Source organism: Mustelus asterias, chromosome 12 (genome assembly GCF_964213995.1).
Source record: "Mustelus asterias chromosome 12, sMusAst1.hap1.1, whole genome shotgun sequence".
In the NCBI taxonomy this organism is placed as follows: Eukaryota; Metazoa; Chordata; class Chondrichthyes; order Carcharhiniformes; family Triakidae; genus Mustelus; species Mustelus asterias.
The window spans coordinates 24,764,216-24,781,920 of record NC_135812.1 but is presented as its reverse complement, the minus strand read 5'-3'; the positions used below and the strand labels follow the sequence as shown (position 1 = coordinate 24,781,920).

Genomic DNA, 17,705 nt, shown 5'->3' with positions numbered 1-17,705 from the left:
ACATGGGAAGATTGTGCAAACTCCGCACAGACAGTGACCCAAGCTGGGAATCGAGCCCGGGTCCCTGGCGCTGTGAGGCAGCAGTGCTAACCACTGTGCCACCATGTCGCTGCGGCAGTCCCATGTGTCGCTGGGGGGGTCCCGTGTGTCGCTGCGGGGGTCCCATATGTCGCTGCTGGGGTCCCATGTGTCGCTGCAGGGATCCCATGTGTCGTTGCGGGTGTCCCATGTGTCGCTGCTGGGGTCCCATGTGTCACTGCGGGGATCCCATGTGTCGCTGGGGGGGTCCTGTGTGTCGCTGCGGGGGTCCCGTGTGTCGCTGCGGGGGTCCCGTGTGTCGCTGCGGGGGTCCCGTGTGTCGCTGCGGGGGTCCCGTGTGTCGCTGCGGGGGTCCCGTGTGTCGCTGCGGGGGTCCCGTGTGTCGCTGCGGGGGTCCCGTGTGTCGCTGCGGGGGTCCCATGTGTTTTTCCATTTACATTTTAAGATGTTTGCTCTTTGCTTCATTGACAACATCAGACAATAGATTACCTGGTCATTATTATCTGCTATATATAGAAGTTTGCTATGCACAAATTGGTGCTGCATTTCCACAAGTAGTGACTAACTTCAAAAGTACTGAATTGGCTGTAAAGTGCTTTGCGATGTCCTGTGCTTGTGAAATGCTTCATTGAAATGAAAATTTATTTTAGAAAACGGGTTAAAAAGTTCACTCCGATTTAGTACATTAACCTTGTCCTAAGAAGAATTACACTGCCACTTTGGTGGAGTTGACTTTTTATCCTCTTATGGTTCATATTTCACTGCCTTGACTATGTTTTGACAGGCAGTTTAAAGTTCAGCTAAAATCCAAAGTTTGCTGGCTTCAGATAATTTGATTGATCCGGTTTTCTAATCTTAATTCTGATATTCTTTGGACAGACAATGTCATTCATTATAAATGTCTCCGATATTAATATGGTTTTTAAAGGAAATATTATATGCATATGGTAGTTATAGAGGCATTTGTTTATTAATTGCTTTACTTTCTTGAGTTGTAAAGAATTAAGTTAGAAAAATAACAAGCAAAGCTTAAAAGATGTGTCAAATATGACATGCTGATAAATCGATCCATGGTTCGGCATTCCTCGGAAAGGGACTTTATTCAGCTGAAGTGCAGTGGAACTAATCCTGAGCAATTAATGATTTATGGTGATTAACAAAATTAGACTGGGAGATTTGATTTGATTTGATTTATTATTGTCGCATGTATTAGCATAATGAAAGGCATTGTTTCTTGCATGCTATACAAACAAAGCATACCGTTCATAGAGAAGGAAACAAGAGAGTGCAGAATGTAGTGTTACAGTCATAACTAGGGTGTAGAGAAAGATCAACTTAATGCGAGGTAGGTCCATTCAAAAATCTGATGGCAGCAGGGAAGAAGCTGTTCTTGAGTCGGTTGGTATGTGACCTCAGACTTTTGTAAGTAGTCTCACAACACCAGGTTAAAGTCCAACAGGTTTATTTGGTAGCACGAGCTTTCGGAGCGCTGCCCCTTCATCAGGTGAGTGGAGAATTGGGTTCACAAACAGGGCATATATAGACACAGACTCAATTTACAAGATAATAGTTGGAATGCGAATCTTAACAGGTAATCAAGCCTTTACAGGTACAGACAATGTGAGTGGAGAGAGGGTTAAGTACAGGTTAAAGAGGTGTGAATTGTCTCAAGCCAGGACAGTTAGTGAGATTTTGCGAGCCCAGGCAAGTCGGGCTCTGGCAAGCCTTAGCAGTCAAGGGCATTCAGCCTCTGATCTTCAGTAATCATTCTCTAAGGCGGCCTTCACGACACACGGCAACGGAAAATCGCTGAGCAGAGACTGATAGCCAAGTTCCGCACACATGAGGACGGCCTCAACTGGGATCTTGGGCTCATGTCACATTATCTGTAACCCCCATGATTTGCCTAGGCCTGCAAAATCTCACTAACTGTCCTGGCTTGAGATAATTCATACCTCTTTAACCTGTTCTTAACCCTCTCTCCACTCACATTGTCTGCACCTGTTAAGTTTCACATTCCAACCATTATCCTGTAAATTGAGTCTGTGTCTATATATGTCGTGTTTGTGAACCCAATCCTCCACTCACCTGATGAAGGGGCAGCGCTCCGAAACCTGTTGGACTTTAACCTGGTGTTGTGAGACTTCTTACTATACCTACCCCAGTCCAAAGCTGGCATCTCCCCATCAGATTCTTGTATCTTTTTCCCGACGGAAGAAGGTGGAAGAGAGAATGTCCGGGGTGCATGGGGTCCTTAATTATGTTGGCTGCTTTGCTGAGGCAGTGGGAAGTGTAAACAGAGTCAGTGGATGGGAGGCTAGTTTGCCCTAACTACCATTCGTTCATTATTATGTGCATCCAGCAATCTTGATTGTACTCGAGTTTAAAACATGGTAACGTCTATCCCCTTGTTTTTTTTTATACTTTAACTAGAGGTGACCAGACATTTGCAGAGAGCTACCTTACAGTGCTGCCAAAGGGGATGGAATGTGTTGTCTTCAGCATCGATGGGTCTTTTGCTGCTAGTGTCTCTATCATGGGCAGCGACCCTAAGGTCAGAGCAGGAGCTGTGGATGTGGTCAGGTATTGTGTGCACAAGCTTTCAGATTCTTCGTGTTTGTGTATGTCATATTTTGAGACAGTTGTGGTAAAAGATTGAAACCACTCAAGTCTGTAAGTTGCAGAAACGGTGACTTGATTCACAAACATGCTTGGGAGACACAACCTGATCCTGCTGGGTGTCTGCCTGATGTGGAGATGCCGGCGTTGGACTCGGGTAAACACAGTCTGCCTGATCAAAGAACAAAGAACAATACAGCACAGGAACAGGCCCTTCGGCCCTCCAAGCCCGCGCCGCTCCCCGGTCCAGGATTGAATCCTGAATCCAGGATCCCCGCCCAATTTTCCAGCCTATCTACATACCAATATTCTATCCACCGAGCTGTCCCTCACAGCTACGATGCTTTGTTCATTACAACCTATTAAATCACCCCCACCCCCCCATTCCAGACCATGTGATCTCCAGGGAGAGGCGAAAACCCAGAGTGAAAAACCCCAGGGCCAATATGGGGGAAAAAAAAATCTGGGAAATTCCTCTCCGACCCCCTGAGGCGATCGAAACGAGTCCAGGAGATCACACTGGCCCTGATCGGAAAATGCTTCCCAACCCTAGTCATTTCCACTTCCACGAACACCATATGAATTCCCTGCCCCCGAGACAGGTTCCCAACTATCCGCAGTCTCGCTCTGTACTGGCACCAGCAAGATGATCATAGAATGAAGCCTTGAAATGAGAAACAAGGAACAATTAGCCCGCGCCGCTCCCTGGTCCAAACTAGACCACTCTTTTGTATCCCTCCATTCCCACTCCGTTCATATAGCTGTCTAGATAAGTCTTAAACGTTCCCAGTGTGTCCGCCTCCACCACCTTGCCCGGCAACACATTCCAGGCCCCCACGACCCTCTGTGTGAAATATGTCCTTCTGATATCTGTGTTAAACCTCCCCCCCTTCACCTTGAACCTATGACCCCTCGTGAACGTCACCACCGACCCGGGGAAAAGCTTCCCACCGTTCACCCTATCCATGCCTTTCATAATTTTATACACCTCTATTAAGTCTCCCCTCATCCTCCGTCTTTCCAAGGAGAACAACCCCAGTTTCCCCAATCTCTCCTCATAACCAAGCCCCTCCATACCAGGCAACATCCTGGTAAACCTCCTCTGTACTCTCTCCAAAGCCTCCACGTCCTTCTGGTAGTGTGGCGACCAGAACTGGACGCAGTATTCCAAATGCGGCCGAACCAACGTTCTATACATCTGCAACATCAGACCCCAACTTTTATACTCTATGCCCCGTCCTATAAAGGCAAGCATGCCATATGCCTTCTTCACCACCTTCTCCACCTGTGACGTCACCTTCAAAGATCTGTGGACTTGCACACCCAGGTCCCTCTGCGTCTCTACACCCTTTATGGTTCTTCCATTTATCGTGTCGCTCCTCCCTACATTATTCCCACCAAAATGCATCACTTATTCCCACCAAAATGCATCACCAAGGCTGTGCAGCATATTTATATCTTTTGGTTATAACCTTCACACTTTATGATCCCAATAAGCAGCATTATGCAGGCTTCAGCTGTATAGGCTGAAGGCTTCTTTTCATAGGCTTGCTCACCCATCCTATGAAGGTCAAAAAGTTTGTGATTGTTACTTTCTCACACCAGCACGCTGAGAAAGGGCTCAAAAAACTCATTTTTAAGCTGTTCATGAAGTTAATTCGTAACTACATTAGCCTTCTTCAAAGCTATTAATATTTATCATAGAATCCCTACAGTGCAATAGGAGGCCATTCGGCCCACTGAGCCTGCACCGACAACAATCCCACCCAGGCCCTATCCCCGTAACCCTTCATATTTACCCTACTAATCCCCTTGACACTGGGGGGAAATTTAGCATGACCAATGTCTAATATTAATGAGACATAGTCCCTTAACAAGGTCAGGAAAAGACAACGCAAATTTAGTCAGGATATATGCACCAGCTCCAACTCCTATTCCAATAACACTTTTTATACTAAAGTTCTTCAATGATATGGACTGTTGGGTTTCCTCCCACAGTCCATATCATTGGACTGTGGGAGGAAACCAGAGCACCCGGAGGAAACCCACGCAGACACGGGGAGACATGGTGCAAATTCCACACAGGCAGTCACCCAAGGCCGGAATTGAACCCAGATCCCTGGCACCGTGAGGCAGCTGTGCTAACCACTGAGCAACCAAGCCACCCTAAATGTTCAATGTTTAATGTTGAATTATTTCAGTTATCCCACTTTAAGATTATAGATTATTAAGAACCTTTGCAAAGAATGCAGACTTCCTTCCCACGAGCCACAATACCTGCCATCACAAAAGTTTGACTGCACTTTTCTGTTTGCATTTGCCATTGTACATTGCAACGTTCAGCAATTCCCATTCAAATTTCCTATATCAATGCATTTGCAGGCTTTGGGCACTTGGTGGTTCTGTGGACCTGGTTTCTGAAGTCTCTTCCCCAAAGCCAACATCATCATGTGAATATATATATATATATATAATATATTTTATTCAGCAATTTACCTTTGGCAATAACATAGGGTTCACCACCATTATCTTAAGGGCAGTGAGGAATGGCCAACAAATGCTGGCCTTACCAGCAATGCTCACATCTCAAGAATTAATTAAAAAGAAGGCAATTGACTAATTGAATGGATAAATGTGTCGATTGCAGCGAGTGCCTTAGCACTGGACTTTAAATCAAGATAACACTGATTTACAGATGACCACAAGAAACATTAACGATAAAGACACTGAGGGAATCAATGCCAGGAATTTGTTCTTTAGACCTCTGCATCTCAAGTTTCGATTTACATATTCAAAAGTACAGTCACTAACTGTTTCAGGCTTGACTTTTTAATATATATATATATATATATATATTTTACTCTTTGAACAGTTTCACTGTAGTAGGACTTGTCTCCTTTGATCTGGAAGTTGCATTTTTTTTCTGACGTTGTGTCCTTGGACGGTCACTCAATTTTCAGGAATGTGCAGACGGGATTAGCCCTGGACTTGTACAATGACTAAACTTCCTTTGGATTGACAGAGAAGCAAATACAGAGTAGGGATTATTTTTCACAGCTTTAATGACAAAATTCACAATTATACAGAGGAACAAAAAAATGATTTCGCTGATGCCCACCAATGCAAAATTAAATGCCATTGCCTGCAAAGATTTAATTAATCCTTCTAATAAAAAAATCCTGGACTTGGTGATGGGAAAATCATTGCCAGGGAACGAAAACACTAAGATCATCATTAAAAAATAATTAGACATTCAATTTGCCGCTTGGGCATCAGACTGAGGTTATAGATCGGTCCATGGAGAGGCGATGGCCTAGTGGTATTATCGCTAGACCGTTAATCCAGAAACTCAGCTAATATTCTGGGGACCCGGGTTCGAATCCCGCAGATTGTGAAATTGAATTCAATTTAAAAAATCTAGAATTAAGAATCTACTGATGACCATGAAACCATTGTTGATTGTCTGAAAAAACCTATCTGGTCACTAATGTCCTTCAGGGAAGAAAATATGCCGTTCTTACTTGGTCTGACCTACATGTACATAGAACATAGAACATAGAACATTACAGCGCAGAACAGGCCCTTCGGCCCACGATGTTGCACCGACCAGTTAAAAAAAAACTGTGACCCTCCAACCTAAACCAATTTCTTTTCGTCCATGAACCTATCTACGGATCTCTTAAACGCCCCCAAACTAGGCGCATTTACTACTGATGCTGGCAGGGCATTCCAATCCCTCACCACCCTCTGGGTAAAGAACCTACCCCTGACATCGGTTCTATAACTACCCCCCCTCAATTTAAAGCCATGCCCCCTCGTGCTGGATTTCTCCATCAGAGGAAAAAGGCTATCACTATCCACCCTATCTAAACCTCTAATCATCTTATATGTTTCAATAAGATCCCCTCTTAGCCGCCGCCTTTCCAGCGAAAACAATCCCAAATCCCTCAGCCTCTCCTCATAGGATCTCCCCTCCATACCAGGCAACATCCTGGTAAACCTCCTCTGCACCCTCTCCAAAGCCTCCACATCCTTCCTGTAATGTGGGGACCAGAACTGCACACAGTACTCCAAGTGCGGCCGCACCAGAGTTGTGTACAGTTGCAACATAACGCTACGACTCCTAAATTCAATCCCCCTACCAATAAACGCCAAGACACCATATGCCTTCTTAACAACCTTATCTACTTGATTCCCAACTTTCAGGGATCTATGCACACATACACCTAGATCCCTCTGCTCCTCCACACTATTCAAAGTCCTCCCGTTAGCCCTATACTCAACACATCTGTTATTCCTACCAAAGTGAATTACCTCACACTTCTCCGCATTAAACTCCATCCGCCACCTCTCGGCCCAACTTTGCAACCTGTCTAAGTCTTCCTGCAAACTACGACACCCTTCCTCACTGTCTACCACACCACCGACTTTGGTGTCATCAGCAAATTTGCTAATCCACCCAACTATACCCTCATCCAGATCATGTGACTCCAGATCCACAGCAATGCGGTTGACTCTCAACTGCCCTCAGAAATGGCCTAACAAGCCATTCAGTTCAAGGATAACTAGGGATTATTGAATCCTACAGTGCAGAAGGAGGCCATTCGGCCCATCAAGCCTGCACTGACCACAATCCCATCCAGGCCCGATCCCCATAACCCCATGCATTTACCCTAGTTAGTCCCCCTGACACTAAGGGGCAACTTAGCTTGGCCAATCCACCTAACCAGCACATCTTTGGACTGTGGGAGGAAACCGGAGCACCCGGAGGAAACCCACGCAGACAAGGGGAGAATGTGCAGACTCCACACAGACAGTGTCCCGAGGCCAGAATGGAACCCAGGTCCCTGGCGCCATGAGGCAACAGTGCTAATCACTGTGCCACCCAATGGGCAATAATGCTGGCCAGCCAGCGACGCCCATGTCCCGCGAATGAATAATAAAAAAGTTATAGAAACTACCTAATATTAATTTCCAATGAAATCTCCCTTTATTACAGAAAGCGCAATATTAATCTCACATATGGAACATTCCAATGTAGGAAATGAGAAAACCGCAGGAAAGATCTGGGACATAGAGACCAAATGAATTTCACCCAGTAACAGCTGTTGCATTGATTTCTCATTTGGAGTGCTGCGATTTTGCCGAGGGAACTAACTGAAAGTTTGTTCTTTTTAAAGACACTGGCAGGACCTGGGATACCTCATCATTTACATTACCGGCCGCCCGGACATGCAGAAGCAGCGAGTGGTGTCCTGGCTGGCTCAACATAACTTTCCCCAGGGCATGATCTTCTTCTCCGAAGGCCTGGTCCATGACCCCCTGCGACAAAAAACGATCTTCTTACGCAACCTCGTGCAAGAGGTAATCTTTGATGGAGGTGCTAAATATGAATGCCCCCTGGGAAGGCAATTGTAAGACGGTAAATGATGCAAAAGATCTGATCAAGTTGAGGTTTTCAGGCTGATCTGGGTAATGTGGCTTCTTTCATCTTCAAAATCCAATTGCCCGTGGGGAGAGGAAATGGATTAGCACTTCTCATTCGAGTTCGAAATTAGCTGATATGGATAGGGTGAAAGTCTCTTTAGTCTGTGTGAGGGGAAAAGGTTCCAAGTGAAAGATAGGATCTGACGCGAAATGAGCTTGAATAATCACCGCAGAGTTCCAAATGGGTGCAATATTGCTTGTAATTTGAGACTAAATCAACTTGTAATTGAGACTAAATTGGTAATCTCCCACCCCAATGCCACAATGATTGGTGGTGTGAAAAGATATGATGGGAGTCACGAGAGATAGCTTTGTGATATCAGAATTCTCCATACTGGCACAAGAGTTTTCCCCTCAATTGCTTATAAGGTAGTTGCTTGAGTGATTAGTATGGATAAGCAGGACCTGTTCCATAGCAGAGTGGCCCTCCTACTGAGAGGGTCCTGTTCTGTTTTTATTTGGTGATGGAGGCTGGATCATTAGAAGTATTTAAAGTGGAGGTGGATAAATATTTGATAGATTGAGGAATAGAGGGCTATGGGGAAATGGCACTGAGTAGGTGTTGAGGCCGGCATAAATCAACCATGATCGTATTGAATGATGGGGCAGATTTGAAGGGCTTGGTGGCCCATTCCTGCTTCTGTTTCTTGGGTTCATGTGTTCTGGTGGGGCTGCAGTTTTTAGCCATGGTGAACTCCAACATCTGAACCCAAAGGGTTAAAATGGACAGGATTGTTGCCATTGTCACTCCTCCGCTGAGCATAAATTCCAGCTCCCCTGTCATGAGGACTGATATGCTTTACACATAATGTGGAAGGGCAAAGCAGAGGATAGCTCTGTTATACCTCCTGTTGGAGAATGGCGTTGACAGGGCTGTGGGTTTGACTCCAAATTCAGCCACATTGGAGCCTGGCACACACACAGCCTTAGACATTAAAACATTAACTTGATAGAGGTATTCGAGATCATGAGGGATCTGGACAGAGTGAATAGGTAAAAAGTTGTTCCCATTGATGGAAGGATTATGAACTAGAGGGCACAGATAATTGGGAAAGGAAGCAATGGAGACATGAGGAAAAACTTTCTCACGCAGCGAGTGGTCAGGATCTGGAAGATGTTGCCTGAGTACGTGGTGGAGATAGTTCAATCAGGGCGTTGATGAGGAAATTGGATTGTTGTCTGAAAAGGAAGAATGTGCAGGGCTATAGGGGAAGGCGGGGACTTGGCGTGAGGTGAATCGCTCCTTTGGAGAGCCAGCATGAACACAACGGGCTGAGTGGCCTGCCTCTGTGCTGTAACCATTCTGTGACATGAAGAAATTGTCCCAGAAAGGGAGGGAACCTGATTTCAGTAAATTTTAATATATTTGCATATCATTAAAGGGCTTCCCAGCCACATGATCCCTCCCTCACTGAACTGCCGGCGAGGTTTACAACAGCTATATCAAAACGGGAATCAGTTGAGGGGAGCCCACCGGGGCCACCAAGGTAAGCGTAGCCCCCTAGAGGGAGGGGGACATGCCCATGGAAGTGCCCTGGCACTGCCCTGGCACAGGTTGGCACTGCCAGGGATGGGTTCTCTGGGGAGCCCCATGGGGGTGAGTTCCCCTTATGTGGGTTGGGTGGCGAAGGGTCCTCTGTGTCACCCCAATTCTTGAGGAGAGGGAGTAGTGCTCTGTGTCCATGGGCATTGGGGATGGGTTGGGGGGGAGTTTATTTTGAGTGTAGCTCAGGACGTGAGGAACTGGCCTTGCTGGCTCTATCAGGCCCCGTCCTGCCAGAGTGGCGGCACAAACCACAACCCCAGGATTTCTGTGCACTGAGTGCCAGAGGATATGGAGAGAGGACTTGGCTGTGCATCTGGAGAAATACACACCAGTTCTCAGTCAGAATCTGACACTCTGAACGTGATCCTGTGGCCGTGCACGCCCTAAGACTGGAAATAGCTGCCCGGGCTCAAAGACTTTTAAATGGTCGGCTGAATTTTCTGTCTCACTCGCTGCGATTCCTGAACAAGCTGTGGTAAAGTTCTGCCTATTATCTGAGAAAGAGGAACACCTGCAAGTTTGATTGCACTTGCTGTTTCTGGTTGAGCTCAAACTAACTGATTAGACTAAAAAATCTTTCTAAGGATATAGAATCATAGAATCCCAACAGTGCAGAAGGAGACCATTCAGCCCTTCAACCTGCCCTGACAACAATCCCTCCCAGGCCCAATCCCCATAATCCCACACATTTACTCTGCTAGTCCACCTGACACTAAGGGGCAATTTACCAAGGCCAATCAACCTAACCTGCACATCTTTGGACTGTGGGAGGAAACCGGAGCACCCGGAGGAAACCCACGCAGATAAAAGGAGAACATGTAAACTCCACACAGTTACCGAGGCCGGAATTGAACTCGGGTCCCAGGCGCTGTGGGGCAGCAGTGCTAACCACTGTGCCACCGTGCCACGGGGTGGCAGGGGTCCTGTCGTCAGGGCCAAAAATGGGGAACAAATCTACTTTGGTGGGCAGCAGGACCCAGGGTCATGTTTTGTTGGCAGCAGCTGCCAGGGCTGCCATCCCTGTTAAGGACAGAGGCCAGCCCACAAGATTTGTTAGTACAATCAGTGGAGTAGCAGTGAGGGCAGCGTTCACTGCTAATGGTGCCCACTGTTGGGATGGTTCCTGTAGGGTGAGGGTACATTGCTGGCAGTCAAGCCATGGTGAGGGCAAGTGGTGACGTTGCTGTAGGGATGGGTCTCTCAGTGGACTTAAAGAGTGCCTACAGAGGAGGTCCCAGCAGCTGGTAAAATGTCAGTGAAGGTGGGAAGAGATGCTTGATTGGCCAATTATATGGTTCGATTGCACAGTCAGTGGGCAGGCTTCTGCCATCTTTCCCAATTGTGGAAAAATGGCATGGCAGCAGGAAGTTGTTGGGCGCATGGAGTTTAGAAAGATGAGGGGGGATCTTACTGAAACTTACAAGATACTGTGAGGCCTCGATAGAGTGGACATGGAGAGGATGTTTCCAGTAGTAGGAAAAACTAGAACCAAAGGGCACAACCTCAGGCTAAAGGGACGATCCTTTAAAACAGAGATGAGGAGGAATTTCTTCAGCCAGAGAGTGGTGAATCTGTGGAACTCCTTGTCGCAGAAGGCTGTGGAGGCCAGGTCATTGAGTGTCTTTAAGACAGAGATAGATAGGTTCTTGCTTAATAAGGCGATCAGGGGTTATGGGGAAAAGAAGAATGGGGATGAGAAAAATATCGGCCATGATTGAATGGCAGAGCAGACTCGATGGGCCGAGTGACCTAATTCTGCTCCTATGTCTTTTGGTCACCATGCATCACCTTTTTGCCAGGCTTTTTGCCTCCCAACATTTCCCCAAAGGGTTGGTAAAATCCACTCAAGTCCAGAGAGGAAAACAGGTGTTTCTAAGTCTTAAAGTTGCATATCCATCTATTTTTGGGCTGCTTCCTTTGTTCCTGGTCTTGATTGCTTTTCAATAACACACAGCTTTTACTCATCCGATCTCCCTGCAGTCCCACATCAAGATCTCTGCAGCCTACGGCTCGATGAAAGACATTTCAGTCTACAACGTCCTGGGATTGCCAGCATCTCAAATCTACATCGTCGGACGTCCATCCAAAAAGTATCAGAACCAATGCCAGGTAATGAGCCCGTGATAGAGGGTGCAACTAAAATGAGGAGTTGAACAAGCTTTTTGTTTTAAATCAATGACAAATAAAAGTATCAAATGCACCTCAGTGTTCTGTAGACTGCCAAAAGGCTCCAATTCATTCCTAGCTGCTGATGTTGCCATCTTTACATTTCTCCCCTAGTTTCCTCATTACTTATCCAGTCCTTGTTTTGTTATTTACATTTTTTCTTCCCAGCGCACAATGTCTTCCTCCATTGGGTGACCACAACTGTGTACAAATCTGATCACCCTATTATAGAAAGGATATTATTAAACTAGAAAGAGTGCAGAAAAGATTTACTAGTATGCTACCAGGACTTGATGGTTTGAGTTATAAGGAGAGGCTGGATAGACTGGGACTTTTTTCCCTGCAGCATAGGAGACTTAGGGGTGATCTTATAGCGATCTATAAAATAATGAGGGGCATAAATCAGCTAAATAGTCAACATCTTTTCCCAAAGGTAGAGGAGTCTAAAACTGGAGGGCATGGGTTTAAGGTGAGAGGGGAGAAATACAAAAGTGTCCAGAGGGGCAATTTTTTCACACACAGGGTAGTGAGTGTCTGGAATAAGCTGCCAGAGGTAGTAGTAGAGGCGGGTACAATTTTGTCTTTTAAAAAGCAGTTACATGGGTAAGATGGGTATAGAGAGATATGGGCCAAACATGGGCAGTTGGGACTAGCTTAGTGGGTTTAAAGAAAAAAGGGCGGCATGGACAAGTTGGGCCGAAGGGCCTGTCTCCATGCTGTAAACCTCTATGACTCTATTTCACAGCTAGATGCTCTACAGCTTCAACTATTGCAAATGTACCCTCCTGTAACCTGCAGCTTTGTCTTTCTGCTGAGTGAAGAGAGATTCGGATGTTGGAAATGGCAGTACTTTTAACCTGCCTCTACCCCTTTTGAAAGGCACACACTGGGGAGTAAAACAACAAGGATGATGAGGCAGTTGCACGGGCCTTGAAGTTGGAGAAGTGGCTGGATGGAAGCCAGCACAGCTGTGGAAAGCAGTGGGTAGGATCATTCTTTTCAATCAAAGTAGCCTTGAGAAATGTGTTCTGTTCTCAGTACCTTACTTCAGCAATGCTTTTGTATTTCAACATTAACCCTTCCACACTGCCTCATTTAGGGGAGGGCCCACATCCAATTCATGTGCCCTGATTAGGTTAAGATAATTTTGAGATGCTAAATGCAAAATGGCCAGATGAGGGTGACAAACGCCTGTAGCAAAATAAATTATATCACGAGAGCAAAGGATTCAATACACTTCCTGTCAAGACTTTTCATTTTAGAATCATAGAATCATACAGCACAGAAGAGGCCCCTCAGCTCATCGAGTCCACACCAACATATTAGAAATGCCTGAACTCCCACCTAATCCCATCTGCCAGCACTTGGCCCATAGTCCTGAATGTGATGATGTGCCAAGTGCTGGCAGATGGGATTAGGTGGGAGTTTAAAGGATGTGAGGCAACCTGCCTCTACCACCCTCCCAGGCAGTGTATTCTAGACTGTCACCATTTTTTCCTCACATCCCCCTAAACCTCCTGCCCCTCACCTTGAACCAATATCCCCTCGTGACTGACTATGGAGAACAGCTGCTCCTTATCCACTCTGTCCATGTCCCTCATAATCTTGTACATCTCGATCAGGTCGCCCCTCAGTCTTCTCTGCTCCAACGAAAACAACCCAAACCTATCCAACCTCTCTTCATAACTTAAATATTCCATCCCAGGCAGCATCCTGGTGAATCTCCTCTGCACCCTCACAAGTGTAATCACACCCTTCCTATAATGTGGCGACCAGAACTGCACACAGTATTTTAGCTGTGGTCTCACCAAAGTTCAATAAAACTCCAAGATGACTTCCCTGCTTTTGTAATCTATTCCTCCATTGATAAAGGCAAATGTCCCGTATGCCTTTTTCATCACCCTACTAACATGCCATTCCGCCTTCAAAGATCTGTGAACAAACATGCCAACACTTCCTAGTGTCATGCCATTCATTGAATGCTTTCTTGTCAAATTACTCCATCCAAAGTGTATCACCTCACACTTTTCAAGGTTAAATTCCATCTGTAACTTACCTGCCCATTTGACCAACACATCTATATCTTCTAGTAGCCCAAGACACTCCACCTCACTGTTAACCATCTGCCAATCTTTATGTCATCCGCAAATCGACTAATCCAATCCCCCACATAGTCATCTCAAGTTTAAAGTTTATTTATTAGTGTCACATCACATTGCATTGAATGCTTTGCTCTCGTGATGTGATTTATTTTGCTGCAGGCATTTGTCACCCTCGTCTGGCCATTTTGCATTTAGCATCTCAACATTATCTTAACCTAAAAATAGCATCAGGTCACATGAATTGGATGTGGGCCCACCCCTAAGTGAGGCATCGTGGAAGAGTTAATGTCGGAATAGAAAAGCATCGCTGAAGAAAGGTATTGAGAACAGAACACATTTCTCAAGACTACTTTGATTGAAAAGAATGATCCCACCCACTGCTTTCCACAGCTGTGCTGGCTTCCATCCAGCCACTTCTCCAACTTCAAGGCCCGTGCAACTGCCTCATCATCCTTGTTGTTTAACTCCCCAGTGTGTGCCTTTCAAAAGGGGTAGAGGCAGGTTAAAAGTACTGCCATTTCCAACATCCGAATCTCTCTTCACTCAGCAGAGAGACAAAGCTGCAGGTTACAGGAGGGTACATTTGCAATAGTTAAAGTAATGGAGCATCCAGCTGTGAAATAGAGTCATAGAGGTTTACAGCATGGAGACAGGCCCTTCGGCTCAACTTGTCCATGCCGCCTTTTCTTTTCATGACAAAGCTAGTCGCAATTGCCCACGTTTGACCCATATCCCTCCATACCCATCTTACCCATGTAACTGTCGAAATGCTTTAAAAGACAAAATTGTACTCGCCTCTACTTCCACCTCTAGCAGCTTGTTCCAGACACTCACCACCCTGTGTGTGAAAAAACTGGCCCTCTGGACCCTTTTGTATCTCTCCCCTCTCACCTTAAACCAATGTCCTCTAGTTTTAGCTTCCCCTATCTTTGGGAAAAGATGTTGACTATCTAGTTGATCCATGTCCTTCATTATTTTATAGAGCTCTATAAGATCACCCGTCAGCCTCCTGAGTTCCAGGTAAAAAAGGTCCCAGTCTATCCAGTCTCTCCTTGTAACTCAAACCATCAAGTCCCGGTAGCATCCTAGTAAAGCTTCACTTTCTAGTTTAATAATATCCTTTCTATAATAGGGTGACCAGACTGTACACAATATTCCAAGTGTGGCCTTACCAATGTCTTGTAGAACTTTAACAAGACGTTCCAACTCCTGTATTCAATGTTCTGACCAATGAAACCAAACATGCTGTATGTCTTCTTCACCACTCTGTCCATTTGTGATTCCACTTTCAAGGAGCTATGAACCTGAATCCCTAGATCTCTGTGTTCTATAACTCTCCCCAACACCCTACCATTAATGAGTAAGTCCTGCCCTGGTTATATCTACCAAAATGCATCACCTCACATTTATCTAAATTAAACTCCATCTGCCTGTGTTCGAATCCCGGCTAGGGTCACTGTCCATGTGGAGTTTGCACATTCTCCTTGTGTCTGCGTGGGTTTCCTGTAGGTGCTCGGTTTCCTCCCACAGTCCAAAGATGTGCAGGTTAGATTGATTGGCTATGCTAAAAAAAAATTGCCCTTAGTGGCCTGAGATGCGTAGGTTAGAGGGATTAGTGGGTAAATCTGTAGGGATATGGGGGTAGGGTCTGGGTGGGATTGTGGTCGGTGCAGACCTGATGGGCCGAATGGCCTCTTTCTGTACTGTAGGGTTTCTATGATTCTATGTCATTCATCAGCCCACTAGCCCAATTGATCAAGATCCCATTGCAATCCTAGATAACCTTCACTGTCCACTATGCCACCAATCTTGGTGTCATCTGCAAACTTATTAACCATACCTCCTAAATTCTCATTCAAATCATTAATATAAATGACAAATAACAGTGGACCCAGCACAGATCCCTGAGGCACACCGCTAGTCACAGACCTCCAGTTTGAAAAACACACCTCTACAACCACCCTCTGTCTTCTGTCATCAAGCCAAGTTTGTATCCATTTGGCTACCTCACCCTGGATCCCATGAGATTTAACCTTATGCAACAACCTACCATGTGGTACCTTGTCAAAGGCCTTGCTAAAGACCATGTAGACAACATCAACTGCACTCCCCTTATCTATCTTTTTGGTTACCCCTTCAAAAAACTCAATCGAATTCAGGAGACATGATCTTCCACTCACAAAGCCGTGCTAACTGTCCCTAATCAGTCCTTGCCACTCTAAATGCCTATAGATCCTGTCTCTCAGAATACCTTCTAACAACTTACCCATTACAGATGTTAGGCTCATCGGCCTGTAATTCCCAGGCTTTTCCCTGCAACTCTTTTTAAACAAAGGCACAATATTTGCCACCCTCCAATCTTCAGGCACCTCACCTGTGACTATTGACGATTCAAATATCTCTGCTAGGGGACCCGCAATTTCCTCCCTAGCCTCCCACAATGTCCTGGGATACACTTCATCAGATCCCGGGGATTTATCTATCTTGATGCGCTTTAAGACTTCCAGCATCTCCTTCTCTGTGCTATATGCACTCCTTAAGACATCACTATTTATTTCCCCAAGTTCCCTAACGTCCGTGCCATTCTCAACAGTAAATACTGATGAGAAATATTCATTTAGGATCTCGCCCATCTCCTGTAGATCCGCACATAGATGATCTTGTTGATCCTGAAGGGGCCCTACTCTCTCCGTAGTTACTCTTTTGCCCTTTATGTATTTGTAGAAGCTCTTTGGCAGCTGAGGCAAAGGAGAATCCAAAGCAATCTCGTGTCCCCTTTTTGGCCTCCTGATTTCTCTCTTAACTCTATTCCACACCCTCTATACTCTTCAAGGGATCCACTTGATCCCAGCTGCCAATGAATGTCATGTGCCTCCTTCTTCTTCTTGACCAGGGCTTCAATATCCCGAGTCATCCAGAGTTCCCTACTTCTGCCAGCCTTGCCCTTCACTCTAAGAAGAATGTACTTACCCTGAATCCTGGTTAACACACTTTTGAAAGCCTCCCACTAATCAGACATCCCTTTGCCTACCAGACTCTCCCAATTAACTTTTGAAAGTTCCTGCCTGATACCATCAAAATTGGCCTTGCCCCAGTTTTAACTTTTGGTCCAGACCTATCATTCTCCATTGCTATCTTAAAATTAAGTCCTTCCACATTCACCAGCATAATATTCACACATCATACAAGAACCATAAAGTTGCACTGCAAATATTATCAGCTGAATGTCCAACATTTTTGGGGAAGTTCTTCTGTTTGTTAATTTAGGAAAGAAGCTTTCAGAAATAAGCTTTAATTTAACTTACAATTAAATTAACAGATTAAAGTTTATTATTTTAAAATAGTTAATTCCCTCATTAAGAGCATAACCAAACACATTTTCAACAAAGGCATTAAGTATTTGTACATTTAAATTCACTCAACATGATGTCAAACCCGTGATTTTAACCCAATTTTAACCTTTTGGAATAGAATTGTGGAATCCGTACTGTGCAAAAGGAGGCCGTTCAGCCCATTGAGTCTGCAATGGCTCTCCGACAGAGCATCTTATCCAGGCCCAACCCCCACCCTATCCCCTTAACCCCACTCATTTATCATGATTAATCCATCTAATCTACACATCTTTGGACACTAAGGGGCAATTTAGCAAGGCCAATCAACCTAACCCACACATCTTTGGAGTGTGGGAGGAAACCGGAGCACTCAGAGGAAACCCATGCAGACACGGGGAGAACATGCAAACTCCA

The 17,705-nt window shown here is 45.4% G+C and overlaps 1 protein-coding gene across 1 annotated transcript in view; it reads left to right on the top strand.

Moving 5' to 3' along the window:
* The window catches only part of LOC144501878 (membrane-associated phosphatidylinositol transfer protein 3-like), a 291,482-nt gene that overhangs the window by 262,340 nt on the left and 11,437 nt on the right, over positions 1-17,705 (top strand). Inside the window, exons 14-16 of the mRNA XM_078225920.1 lie at positions 2,473-2,622; positions 7,839-8,022; positions 11,672-11,800. Coding sequence (XP_078082046.1) covers positions 2,473-2,622; positions 7,839-8,022; positions 11,672-11,800 — 463 coding nt within the window. The remainder of the gene's footprint in view (positions 1-2,472; positions 2,623-7,838; positions 8,023-11,671; positions 11,801-17,705) is intronic.